Below are 14,575 nucleotides of genomic sequence, written 5' to 3'. Positions count from 1 at the left end.
GTCGACTGGGAAGGAACGGTGGAGATCGCAGAGACCACGATGAGGGATTCTGCATCGCAGAGGCACAAAATACATGCCCAATTTTACCAACTTCAAACAACAGCAAAAATCATTTCTTTTACATTTAATCCTCACTCTTGCGACCAGTGTGTTTTCTGTTTCCTGTGAGAACCGTGACCGCCTCCGCAAACTTGGCAATGCGCTTCTCCATGCCCTTTTAGTAGCTGAAGGTTCCGTTTCAGAGGTCTTATTCAAAGTTCTACCACATCTTTCTTTTTGTAAGAGGACTTTCTTTCATGTTCGTGCATTCCTGTTAATTTCTCTGATAGGCTCATTGTGTTTTCACATTCTCTCTAGCTGTGTGCTCGGCTGTATGCAGTTCATTTTTTTCCGGTATGTTTACTGTAGTTGAGGTATAGGGAAAGAAAAGAAAAGGAGTTTTACATAATTTGTTTGCATTAACCTCGAATTGAGCAGGTAAGAATGAATATTGAACCCCAGCATCCCCTGCATTTAGCATCTACGGCCTGTTGCATTTGAAAATAATACAATTTTTCGAATTTGGGTCTTAATCACTTCTGCTACATTTTCTCTGCGGCTAAACGGTGTGCTGGGTATATGACATGTTACTGAAAAGGCAATTTTCTTTATGTTAGGATGGAAAAGGATTGTGACGGTTGCTTGGGTGATGACATGACCCGTTAAATTGATGTTTTCCTTGAATGGTAATTCCTATCAGTGTAGGATACTCGCGGTGGGAACTGGGAAGTCCTTTTTTTGGGAAGATTTTCGCTCTAGAAACTTGGACTTGTGGATAAGAGTTTTTTAGCTTTTCTTCCTTTCACTCTTATTTATAAGTCATTCCTTACTTGTTTTACCCAAAGGAAAACAGAAAGCTCGTTGATTCTATCCAAATTTAACAAATTTCTAACTCTACCCCTGTATATGAAATAATGAGTGAGAAACTTGAGAGAATTTTCGATAATGTACACCAACATTGAATGGTGGGTAAAAGGGAAAAATTGTGATAAAAAATTAATAACATGTCCTATAAATATGATGAAAAAAAAAATACATCCTTCATTGCCTTATAAATGAGACTGGAGGAGTATTATATAACCATGTATTGAGCATAAATCTCATTTTCACTAGTTAATTACACAATAATTTCAATCGTGTGAAATAGCTTTCGCCCCTTGATGTTTTGCTACTGTTATTGTTACGTGCCTGATAATTGGACTTTTAAACAAAGATGCATTCTTCTTCTTAGTTCTTTTTTGAGTGTTTCACTCAATATGAGCATAAAATAACAGCATCCGTCTTCCATTTTCTTTTCTGCATAATAATATGTTGAAACAGGGTATCAACAACATGAAGGATTCTTGGTTTTTTGACAAGAATTTTAATGGTTTGTCGGATGAAATTTTTGATGATGTCATCAAATTTTTTGATTTCCCGCTGGAAGATGTGGAAGCTAATGCCATGGAAGAAGATTGGGATGCCCAATTCAAATGCCTTGAAGAGCCATATTTTGATGCTTTCTCCATCTCGCCTTCTGGGCTTTGTGATAAAACTCGAAAAGGCAATCCTAAACTTGAGAGGATCTCTACTACTGTAAGTTTTCTCCCCTTCATTTAATGTTAATTTCTGGTATGCCGTTCCTTGTATTGCAGTTATGTTAAGATGAAGTCTTGTTTTTATTTGAATGCAGTGCACTTGTTTTTGGGGGCTTAATTATGTACAGGCTTGTATTATTTGACACTGAAACAAGATGAATGCAGTCATGTACCAATTCGAAGGACTCATTCAGTTTCTGTCGATGGCTGTTCATTCTATAGGATCTATACTTGAATTAGCTAGATTTTTCATATATTTTATCCTAGCCTTTCATAGGAAACATTAATGTAGTCATCATGTAGAGTACAATATGACGTGTTGCACACTTCTTGTAGTTGATATCCATGTCAGTGGTCGAAATATTTGGTTGGAATACTTTCATCTCTTTGTTGTGAATCTGTGAGAAAGATTAGAATGATTTTCTGTAGGAACTTTATCGCAGGCAGAGATGAATAAAGATGGTCAGAAAGAAGTATTGGTAGCCTACTGGTGGTTTTAGTTGTGCAACATCCTATAACTACACCCTATGCTGAAGTGACTTCTAGCTAGCAGTTAAGAACTGTTGATCAAAATTCTGCCTGCACAAGAGAATAGATTGGCAGAGTGACATTGGTGTAATTTAAGAGAAAAACGTTGGGAAGATTCAAGTGGTAGGGATTCAGTTTTCTTGCATTACCTAATGGGCAGGATAATCAGGCAACCTTTTGTTGCAAGCTAGCTGTTTCCTATTAGGTGTATGAAAAGCAGTAAAGCTAGCTTTTCAAGTGTGCCCCTGATGTCTTTATTCAGTTTTGGCAGCCACGAGACATCAGAATAAATTATAAGTTTATAATAAAATTCATGCTAAATTCGCCTACAACTGCCTCAGAATGTCCTGGAGACACTGTGACCACCCTGCCTCACGATGATGATGTCTGACTTCTGATGTCCTGGCTGTGGAAGCTACAACAGTACATGTTGGTTAATGTTGGTTAATGGTTCTTAAAAAGAAAAGGAACGAAGAATGAGAAAGAACTAGGTTGAAAATGAGAAGTATTGGAGGAAAGAGAACAGAGTGACTCTTCTTTCATGTTGATTATTAATTAATTAATAGTAGGTTAGAGTCTATCTGTCACAGTAATTATGTTCTAAAATTCAAATTTATCTATCTTTACCTTTACTGTTTGTAATTTTCTTTCAGTAAAGGGATTGGAAAACCTGATGTTTTGTCCAGGTATTCTATGTTCAATGATGGCCGAAATTATTTAAATAATTAATTTGCAGTCATTTTTTTATTTGGATTATATAGATCAATGCATCATTTTCCAGGGAGATTGCTTGTTTCTGCTGCATCTGATCCTTTTTTTCTTGTGTATTTAAATATCCGTTATTGCAGCGTGCTGAGATTTCCCCAATAGAAGTGCCAGAGACGACGAAACTGGCATATATCAAAAGCGTTCCCAATCCAAAAGTCTCTTCCAACGGCAAAGATATCTTCCAATTCCAGATCTACAGTCCAGTCTCTGTTTTTGAAAGCAGCAGTTCTTCATCAGGCGAGAATGCCTCCGATCAGCCTGTCATCCGAAAGCGAGCTCGCAGCAAACGACGACCTCTCTCAATCCTCAGTCCTCTATTCTCAGTTCCTTTCATCTCTTCTTCACGAGCATTCCAAAAACCTCGGAGGGCAGCTGCTGCTGAGTCGGATTTTGAAACATTCCTCAGTTGGAAACCATCTCACGGTCCGAAAGAGAAGCAGAGGAAAAAGGATGTCTCTGGTCTTACTAATATGAAGAGATCGTCATCTCATGAGTCGATCATCTCCCGAAAATGCATGCATTGTCAGGTCACGAAGACCCCGCAATGGAGGGAGGGACCTATGGGCCCAAAAACGCTATGCAATGCATGTGGGGTTCGGTACCGGTCCGGCCGCCTGTATCCTGAATACCGGCCGGCCGCGAGTCCAACTTTCGTAGCATCATTGCACTCCAACTGTCACAAAAAGGTCTTAGAGTTGAGAAACAGAGCTATCAGTGAAGCTGATGAGAGAGGTCCAATATTGCCTTTGTCATCAAAACCTCCAAGAAATTCGCTAGGATAATGTTGTATTAGGGACTGTTAACATCGTAGTCTTCAGACAGGATCCCCATGTTTATTGCTTTCATGTTTTTCATTTAATGTTATATTGGTTAATTGGCATCATTTTTTATGTAAGTTTGTTGAATAAAAAGGGAAGAGCACTAGATGGTGGCAGGCTTATCCATGAAGAAACGAAGCTGTCTCGAACATGGGAGGATTTATTCCTTGAGGCTTGGTAATTTTTAAAGGTAAAAATAAAAAATTTGCCCTTTTTTCAGCCCCCCAAAAAAAAAAAACATTGTCAAATTTTTAAAAAATTGTGAAATTTTTCATGTGCATCTCTGCACCAAGGTATTCATCCTAATAAGATAGCAAACTGGTAAAACATGGTAAGTTGTAAGTAAATAGCGATCGGTAATTTTGATTTAATATATTCTTGTATTGATTGGTTCGGTGTCATATTAAGATTTAAAAATTAGGAAACAATATAATCTGTCAGTGATCAAGCATTTGAACTTTCTGGCCTTTTTTTTTTTTGGGTGAAATACCAATATTTAAAATGAATAATTACGTTGTGCAGGAACCAAGGAATGCAGAGTGGATAGCCCAAAATGAAAAATAACCCATTATTCTCTCGTTTGTGAATAGAGAAGCTCAGCCCATGTTGCTTTTGATGGAAATGAGTCCAGATTGACAAGGACTGTCTTCAGTTGGGGAAACAAGAAGATAGCATTATTTCAATTATAAAAAAAACTCAATGTATTAACTGGAAGATCTTGAGTTGATATTTTGGAAAATATCACTTCTTTTGGGAGAAGATTGGATATTTTAACCTAAAAAAAGCTGTACAATTATATAGTTGAAAAAAGAGGATCACGCAGGGTATTCATTCCACTAAATTCAGGATTCAATTTTCAATATCACTGTGGTCTATTATTGTATTGTTATGAGTATGAAACGTCATAGACAGGCTGTGGTCACGTGCAACCATTAAAGTACTTGATGTTGCTTTCTTTTTAATAATGATATTGAAATTGAAATAACAAAACAAATCATGGTAAACAAAAACAAAACAAAACAAATGACCAGATGAAATAATTTGATCGGTCTTTTGAAATAAAGTAGAAAAGAAAATGATAAAAAAAAATTCCTTATCCATCCAATTGATATTTTTTATTGACTCTTGAAAAAAAAAAATACATTTTGACACTTGAACTGACATCTAGCAAAAGCATGTAATGATAGGTTGTTTTAGTAATAACATCACCTTTCTACGCGCATTGATATGCAGATGTGTGCTTTAATGGTTTAATAAAAAGACGTTTAGCAAGAGCCAAAAAAAAAAAAAAATTCCATTTCGCAAACTAGGTCTGACATTTGACATAGCAATGTTTGCGAAGTAAAAACAAGCGCTATGTAAGAGTCATGGAATAGTTATAGAATAAATTCTCAAAGCAGTCACATTTGTGTTTACTGGTAATTCTCCTGAGGACCTTCCCAGCCAGCAGCTGGAGGAGGTTCTCTCCAGGTGCCTCCCTCCGTGCGGTCTTCTCCTTCTAGTTCCGCTCTGCACCTAAACCCCAATCATTGCAATTTCCCCTTCTTTTATTTTCAAAAAACAAAAGAAAAAAGTAAATAAGATAATCTATGAAAGCTGATCGGTACATGTATTGAAGGTCTGGGAATGAAAGGTACGTTCCCCTTCTCCATTTTTGGGGATTCCCTCACATACCCTTGTTTCAATCCGATTGGTCATACTTCTAACACCATGTATACACCCATTTTAGCTTCTATTACATGACATTTTTAACTACCTTTCCAGAATCAAAGTGACCTTCATAATAGCTGGAGGAAATATATACTACATACTCATACTATGTAAGATACTTTGTAGAAGACTTTTTTTAATTATTAATATAAGGCATTTGATGAGTTATTAATTATATTTTTTTAATATTGTCCATATTTAAACTCATTAACTAAGAAAATAAATGTAATGCAAAATTAAAAAAATTTCATTTAAATAAGGGTAAAATTAAAAGTTTATTGTATTTTAAGGCAATGTTAATGATTTAACCACCCTTCATTAGTTCCGGTGAGATAGTTAGAAATATTTATAATAAGAAATAAAGAGTGTGTGGGGGGGTAGATTGGGATAAAAATAAAAGAGAAAACACATTGTAGGTCCTAATAATTTGCTCCAATTTTTATTCAGGTCCTTATAATTTCATTTGTCAGAATTGTATTGTTAAAGTTTTCAATGTCAAACTCACTAATCCTTGGGCCTTTAACATCGTTAAAAATGGTTGAGCTAGATAACAAAGCCAAATATGCGTCTTGATGTTGATTAATTTACAAATTTCAGTTTGAGAAATATGTTAGTAGATCAAATGCATCACATCAATTTATGATTTGTCCAATTAAAATATTCCAAGCAATTTAAATAAAGTTCTGTGTAACATTTTTTAAATTGATTTTATTTTTATAACAGAATGCATATTTGATTTTTTTTCCTTCACTCTCTCCACTATTATTAATATCAAAATCAACTTATATTTAACATCATTTAAATGTTATGTTTTATCAGACATATCACAAATGGCGTGGTACAACTGGTATATCTAAATATTTCTCATTTGGAGTTTGGATCTTCAACATTGACTAGGTTAGGGGTTTCAGGCAGCTAGAGAGAAATAGAACTCGACAGACAATAAATGACATAATACACCCGATCTCTCTAAGAATTTCTCACTTGAGTTTAGATCTTTAACATTGACTAGATTAAGGATTCCAGGCAACTGAAGAGAAATTGAATTTGATGGATCACAAATGATGTGATGCACCTAATTTACTTAAGCATTTCTCACTTGAGTTTGAATCTTTAGCATCAACTAGGTTGAGGGCTTCGGGCAGCCAGAGATAAATTAAACTCGACTCACAAACGAACCAAAACAAATTTGGCCTCCCCTTTCTCGTGCTGTCAGACCCGTCGCAGCCAAGCTCTTCCTTCTACTTTCTTCCTGGTTTCTCACTTTAATTTGCCTGAGACAACCTCTCGTCTTCCTAGTTAAGCATGATCTGCATGGTTCCCATTTTTCTTCTATCTTGCTTAGAGAGTGGCGTCGCCCTTCTACTTCAAATTGACTTCCCCTTCACCTAAAGTGTGAGGTAAAGGATGCTATTGTTGTGATATGTGATTGATGTTATGAAATTTTTCATTCCTTCCCTTCGCACACTGCAGGTCCTTGCTAATTTTGTTGTAGGTAGCTGATTTTTTTTTTCATAAAAAGTTTTGACTATTGATGGTCGCTATTACTAGTTTTGAAGTTTTTTAATTTCAAGGGTTTTTTAAAAAAAAAAACCAATTTCCTTTATCCTGCCTGAAGCTTCCAGTTTTCAATAAAATTTGTGATTTGGTTTCTCTCTCTGTTGATTATTGTATTGATTTTGATTGATTCGTACTTGGGTATGCTTGTGGGATTTTCATCATTATAATGATTTTGACGTAATGCATCTCACTGACGAGAACTCGGTCCCCCGTCATTGCACTAATGATATATATCTTTTTTAATAATTAAAAGAATCATTAAAAATGACAAACAATACATGAAGAAGGTATGAAAATTTAGACCAAAAACTGAAGAAAGCATACAGCCTTAGATTGAATGTTGAAAATAATGTGCAAGTTAATGACTTGAAAATTAAGTTGGCCCTACGTTAAGGGTTCAACTTTGATTTCCCAAACAGATATAATAAATTAAATTGAGATATTAAATTCAAAAGAAGAATTGAAGACAAGACTGGGGGGAAGCCTACTTAAAAAAACACAAGAGTTAAATGACTCATGCAAAAAACTACAAACTTTGTTGAGAGTTTTCTTTTTGTTTCTAGCTCATCTCAGATCTAATTTTTTGAGAAAGTACTAGAGTAACTACTATATATGATAGTCAAGTATGCTCAAAAAAGCTTATAGTAGTTGTTTTCTGAGATGAATTTAGAATAACCATACTGACGCATGCTTGTGAGATATGCTTGAATTGCTTGAGTCATTTTTTGAGATGCTTTTATGAGGCCCATTAAAATTAGATATGATGAAATAGCCATTGGCATGTTAAATTGTAATGGTCTTCTAAAAATGTGTGTTTGTGCTTGCAGGAAACTTGGTCCTGTGACTTTTTTGATTGACTTGAAGGTCTAGTACCCAAAGAGACATTGAAGGACATCAATCAACTATGGAAAGAGTGTGCAAGTACAAGGGATATTTGAAGAATTTTCTTTTAATTTTAGTTGTTATGAATGCTTATATTATTTAAAGACATTTAAGAACTAGATCTTGTTTGTATTTCGATTAGGTGTTGTACTCTAAAGTGGCAAATAAACCTTATTCCTCTTAAGATGTGTAGTAATCTTAATTTAAGTGACTTTTTTTTTCATATTGGTGTGAGGGTTTTTATAGTTTAATGGAAAATGCTAGGATTGAACATATTAGAGACATGTTAGACCAAAAATGTCAAGCTAATACATGCATACATACATACATACATACATACATATATATATAGAGAGAGAGAGAGAGATAGTAATTGTATTTATAATCTACAATATATTATTCCTTGCGTGGCTGGGCACTTCTGTGGCATATTAAATGAAGATCCCAATATTAAAAAAAAATCTGTAGCAGCAACTAGTTTTCAGAGAATATGGAAAGCACAAATAATTCATAAACAACTATCTTTTTTCCATTCAACAATTGTAGATTTTTACATGACATCAAAAATGAGACTTGAATTAAGATTACAACACTTTTAACACATAATTCTAAGTGATCCATTTGCCACTCTAGATACAACATAGTACATTCCTAAACTTTCTAATAAACTATCTAACACTTTTTAACTACTGTCCTAATCAACTACAAGCTTTTAAAGGTCCTCCACGTCAGCCAAGCATTGACAGCACCCATAAATAACAAAGCAATTTTTCAATGCCTTAAGTTCGAAGTTGAATTTTGGAATTTCTTGCCTCATTTCACCTATACTTTGAAGTGTCGCTTTGGCGATTGCACCATTAAGCCATTTAAAAAAATTTGATGACCAAGCTTCCTGCATATAGAATATGTCGTAACTAATTCAATCAATTGAAGTCATTATAAGAACAAGAAATATCTATCCATGTAATGCCATACTTTTTCAACTCATCAAACAAGTATCTATCGATATTTAAATTTAGTGACTAGTTAACAAATGAGCAATATAACATGCAAAATAACCCCTGAAATCGAAACAATATTAGAATCACAAAGTTTTCACTTTTGTTTCCATCATTTAAATATCTTCTACTTTTCTCATGTTAATTTATTTTCAATTTTCTTGCTATAGCATCCACTTCCTCAACAATCCAAAACATGGTTAACTACCATTGAACATGATTTTTCATAGCATCCAATAGCTTCACAATTCAGAATCATAATCAAATGAGAGCTTACAAACTAATAGGGATAAAAAGGAAATGGCAGTGGCATGAAATGCAAGGATACACACACCCCCTATCAAAGCTTTATTGAAGCTTTGCATCATCATTTCATGAAAGATGGGAATAGATATTTTTTCTAAATCTTGAAATATAACCTTACCTATCATAGAAAAGCACATTCATTATAGAACTTTAACTTATATATCCAAGGCCAACAAAAACAAAAAAAATCTCAAATTCATAAGTAGCTTTACTTGAAAAGAGTAAATTAGAAGGAAGGATTCAAAAAATGAAAAGGATTTGAAGGATTTAAAAGAAGGATTCAAAGGATGATTCAAATGTGCATTTACAAATAAACTAGATAGAGGATGTGGACACCTAGAATGCACACGAAAGATTCAAAGTACTCACTTGTTTGATTCGCTTGCTTGACACTTTCTCATCTCTAATAGTAGGAAGTCATCTTCCATTCGTAGCTCATGAAGTTGTCTTCTTCCTTTCGTCCGTTGATCACACAACAATAGTGAGCCTAGCCAAGTGAAGGTATTAGGATTGTCTAGTAGCAATTTTCCACCTCAATGTCTACTTTGTCATATTTACCGCATCTTGGCAATGACATCAGGTTTACTAAAGATATAACATCAATTTAAATGATTGAATAATATCAAGGACTAACAAGCTTAACGAGTAAAAATATAAGGATCTAATTCCATCAAATAAAATAATAAGAGCCTAATTAAAAATTGAAATAAAATATAAGGACTTATTGATATGTTTTTTGTAATATTTGTCTTGACATTACTGGCATTTCACTAAAATCATAACATTTATTAATAATTAGAAGTCATTAAATTCCTAAGCTTACCTTAATCAAGAAGGGTTGAAAATTTAATTAATAAATAAAACTTTGAAAACATTTGCAATCCTAAAACTCTTCAAAAATATAGTTTGAGCTCAAAATAATGAGTATTTAAAAGCCCTGGAAGCATGAAAGCACATAAATTTACATTAATCAAGAAAATAGTGGCAAAAAGGCTATTTTTACTCATTTTGGTAGGTATGCCGCAGCATGTGTGGCATATGTCTTAGAGAGCTAACATTTAGCTCTATGCCATGCGTTACAACACATATAGCTTTTTATAACAGCATTTTGTTGTCATGATAGCTCGTCAAGCAAACTTTCAATATGCGTTATTTTCTCATCTGACGTTCGATTGAAATAATTCAAGCATCACAAGAAACTCATTCAATTACCTAACTAATGACACAAGTTTTAATTCAATCTAATGCCTTATTTGAAAATTGAATACCTAAATGCTAAATGATCACTTTTATGTCATTTTCATGCATCCAAGTGCCGTAATCCATTAAACTTGCGCCATTAACCAAATTCGAGGCTTAAACCACATTCAGTGGAACAAATGCACCTAAATGGACAGTTATAATAACAATCATACATTTCAAACCAAATTTGGCCACTCAAACCCCTAATTTCTCATACACAAGTTCACATTGCATATTTACACATAATCTACCCCCAGGCCAAATTCTATTTATCATATCCATTCAAAATATACTAAATGTACACTTTTATTAGTATCTTAACTCTCTTCATATATCTAAGCTAAGATACCTACAACTTCAACTCACATAAGTGCAAACCAAAATACATGTATTCCTAGTCGGCAATGATATACTTATAATTATATTCATATACACAAACTAAAATGTAAAAGCATTACAAGTAGATGTCAACTACTCATTGCCTAGCTTTTGGCTACAACTAATATCATCCCTTATCTCACCATACATTGTCCAACATTTGTAACTTTGATCCATCCCATTAATCACTAAGTGTTCTTCACAAGTATCTGGACTAACCCGCTTCACAACACCATACTTCAAACACAGGCAAACAATCCTAGTAGGATCCTCTGTATGCTTAATTGCAAGCTTAATGAAATCTACCACCCCTCCCAATATTCCTTGGATAGATAATTGGCAAACATACATTTCTTATCCATAGTTTTTAGAAAGATTAAGAGGAAAATATGATTAGTGATTTTGACTACTCCTAAATAGAGTTAGATATAAAGATCGATCAGTCAAATAAGTTACTAACCACATGTTTGCACATTTCCTATTTAATCTTGTTTAAAATTATTAATTACATTTTAATGCTAACCATTGAAATAATTTCAATAATGTAACGACTTAAAAAAGAGAGTTTCCTGAGCTTTGTCCCCTCTCTTTATTAATCTAAATGCCAACAGTAGCAGCATCCACAACAACAATCACATAAAGTTATATCCAAGAATAATTTTAAAAAATTTGATAGTATATATAACGACTTAAAATGAGTATTACTGGGGCTTTATACCTTTAGAAAAATCAAATTATCCATAACGAGAGTATATATAATCCAATAGCAATAATAACAACATTAATAAGAAGCTCAATTTAAATTAAAATCATATAAACTATATCAAACACTATATATATATCAATTTAAAACCTTCAAAATATTTTTACATAAGCCAATTTTCAATCAATTGAAAAACTAGTAATGTAAAAATTAACAACTCAAGGAATATAAATCTAAGCTAATCATTCAATTACAAAACAAACATTCAAAACTCAAAAAGATGTGTGTACTAGTAAAGAAAATAAGGTAATTAGGTGATATACTATTTTTATATACTTGATGAATCTCCTCATACTGGCAGAATGATTGGATGATCCATTAATCCAATAATTAAGCACCCAAAATTCAAAATTTTAAACACCCACTAACAAGAATAACAATGAAGATCAGAATAATTAATACAAAACTATTTATTACGTATGAAAATCAAAATCAACAATTCATACATTCAAAATGAAGATTAATGATTGAAAAAACAAGAACTAACCTCAACAAGAAGAGGGAAAGTCGAATATGTAAAAAAAATAGAGAGGCAGGTATTCTGGAGAATGATGGAGGCTGAGAATCCAAAACTTCTCAAGAATCGAGACCAAAAATGTGTTTTTTGACAGTTGGAGTGATGAAAAATGAGTTTTGTTGGCACTGAGTCTGTTTTTGAAGGCAAACAATTTGCAAAAATAGAGAGCGAAAGCAATTCTGAAGAAAAATTTAAATGACAATACTTGACGTTTGTTTTGTAATAATTGTCAAGTATATACTAGACATACTTGAGTTTCAAAACAAGCGTCAAGTATGTGTATAATTTTTATTTTTTATTATTAATTTGACATTTGTTTATCCAAAATTGACATGTAAATTTCATATTTATTTTATGATTATTTTTAAAAATTGCCAAGTATGTGTTTAAATATTTGATGATTCTTTCAGAACAACTGTCAAGTATTTTTTACTTTTTTATTTGTCATTTTTTAAAATAAGCATTAATTATAGGGCGTCAATTATTTTCTTTTTTGTGTTGGTGACTCCTCTCTTATTGACCTCCTCAAACATGTTGTTTGCTCAAGATGATATCACAAATCAACACTGATCGACACTCTCACCAATAAAATCTTCAAGGAGAGCTTGAAAGGAACGATCATGTTAAATGATGAGGCTTTAGATTCTCATAGCTTCCTTTGATGAACACTCCTACAACTATGTTTAGATCTCAGTGCTTGGACCTATCGGAGGACAAGGAGGATGGCAAGAGGGAGAGGAGAAGATGATGAAGAAGATCAAAGATGTTTGTAGGGAAAGGATAAAAAAGAAGAAGAAGAAGAAGAAAAGTAATGTGGGCCAAAAATTAATATTTTGTAATGAGAAAATATTTTAAAAAAATAAAAGCAGGCAGCAAAAATTGATGAGGAAAATGATAGGGATGAAATAAAAAATGTTTAAAATTTACAAATATAAATGATTCATAATTAAATTTAAAATTAATTGTAAATTTTTATGTAAAGTTTGAGAATGAAAATGACCCTTCACTCTTTAAGAAAATATATTTTTTTTAATTTTTTTATAAGTTATATTTTTTTAAAATTTTTGATCTCATTTAGAAGTCATTATGTTATTTTTTTCGATAATATTTAAAAAATATTTTGAAAATTATCTTTTATGATAAAAAATATAATATGATATTATTTTTTTTAATTTGTTATATAAAAATATATTTAAAATTTTATATATTTTTATTTTATATTTTTTTAAATTAATATTAATAAAGTTGGTAAAAATAATTTACAAGTGAGCGCGAAAAGCCCTTCCACCCGTGTAGTCCCGTTTGTCCTCGGCGGCGGATTTGGCGGTGGTAGAATCAAAATGAGAGCAGCAAAAGATGGATGGAATGTAGATGGAATGAGAAAGCAGGGCAAGGAAAAGTGAAAACTAGAAGCTCCGTACTGAAAACACATGGCAATGATGGGAGGACGCGTGGGAAAGCAGCGTCGGAAAGCAGTGGGGGCATGGTCGTCCGTGACAGATACCACCACGACAGAGATTCCTCAGAAAAGAAGCCTTCCCCTCTCTCCCTCTCTCTATACCTTTCTCCCGTCACTGTTCCCGTACCCCATCCCCTCTGATGTTGACACGCGTCCTACCTCAACCAACGCCCATCTCTCTCTCTCTCTTGTCTCTAGCTGTCATTCCGTTCTCCTCCATCTCTTCCCAATTATCTTCATCCAGACATGTTCACCATTTATCTTTTAAATTCTTCCCCCTCCTACTGCTACTATGTTTATTTGCATATTTGCATCAGTCATCTGACTCTGCATTTATATTTTATTTTTTTTTAAAGAAAAAACAGAGAACAGAGAGAGGAACGCGCATGAACAAAATCATCAAGAGTTGAAAGAGCGGAGGGGGTGTGGGGTCCGCCTGAAGGGAAGAACGATGGAGGGTGATTATCAGGGGGAAAGCGACGGCGTTTTCTGGAAGACGATTCGTCAATTTTCAGATGGACTGGGGCCACCAACACATTAGATGCACACAACCGCCAAAATATGCAATTTTTATTCACGTGAATCCCTTCTCCGCACGAGATGATGAGTGTCCCTCCTGCCAATTGTACTGCCCTCCCAAATTGAAATCAGAAACTATAAAATTGTTACTCCACCTTTAAAAAATTAAATATTTAAAAATATAAAATATTTTTAAATTTTTTAAAATATAATCATTATTTTTTTAAAAGTATTTCTATTAATAATAATTTTATATTTATTATAGAATATTTAATTATGTAAATATAAAAAAATAAAATTAATTAAAAAATAAGTAACTATTTTACTGAGAAATGAGAGAGTATATAATTATCTACTTTTCTCAAACTAAAGGAAAGATTGTAAGTTTGATTTAAAAAGGAAAATTGTATCAAAATTTCACACAATAGAATTAATTATTATAAATTTTAGTAACAATTGAATTAAATAGATTGATAACAGTTGTCACTGAATCTTATAATAATTAATTTTT

The 14,575-nt window shown here is 33.1% G+C and overlaps 1 protein-coding gene across 4 annotated transcripts; it reads left to right on the top strand.

The window, feature by feature from the left end:
* LOC129312873 (GATA transcription factor 11-like) lies at positions 1-3,864 on the top strand. 4 transcript variants are annotated; one of them, XM_054955650.1, is made up of 4 exons: positions 109-278; positions 657-725; positions 1,360-1,614; positions 2,993-3,864. In XM_054955650.1, the coding sequence occupies exons 2-4, from the start codon at positions 723-725 to the stop codon at positions 3,692-3,694; spliced, it is 960 nt and encodes a 319-aa protein (XP_054811625.1). In that variant the 5' UTR covers positions 109-278; positions 657-722; the 3' UTR covers positions 3,695-3,864. The 4 variants fall into 4 exon arrangements, with proteins under 4 accessions (XP_054811624.1, XP_054811625.1, XP_054811626.1 ...); XM_054955649.1 differs by lacking the exon at positions 657-725 and having other exon boundaries at positions 1-244; XM_054955651.1 differs by lacking the exon at positions 657-725.
* Positions 3,865-14,575: the final 10,711 nt, after the last annotated feature.

The sequence above is a fragment of the Prosopis cineraria genome, unplaced genomic scaffold (assembly GCF_029017545.1).
Source record: "Prosopis cineraria cultivar Desert tree isolate PC_DT_omini unplaced genomic scaffold, ASM2901754v1 PC6, whole genome shotgun sequence".
Classification (NCBI taxonomy): Eukaryota; Viridiplantae; Streptophyta; class Magnoliopsida; order Fabales; family Fabaceae; genus Prosopis; species Prosopis cineraria.
This window is presented reverse-complemented; position numbering and strand designations above follow the sequence as displayed.

Coding starts and splice junctions, on each gene's coding strand:
- LOC129312873 (XM_054955649.1), top strand. CDS start 74: ATGCCCAATTTTACCAACTTCAAACAACAGCAAAAATCATTTCTTTTA. Junction 245..1,359: donor CTGAAGGTTCCGTTTCAGAG/GTCTTATTCAAA, acceptor ATGTTGAAACAG/GGTATCAACAACATGAAGGA. Junction 1,615..2,992: donor TTGAGAGGATCTCTACTACT/GTAAGTTTTCTC, acceptor CCGTTATTGCAG/CGTGCTGAGATTTCCCCAAT.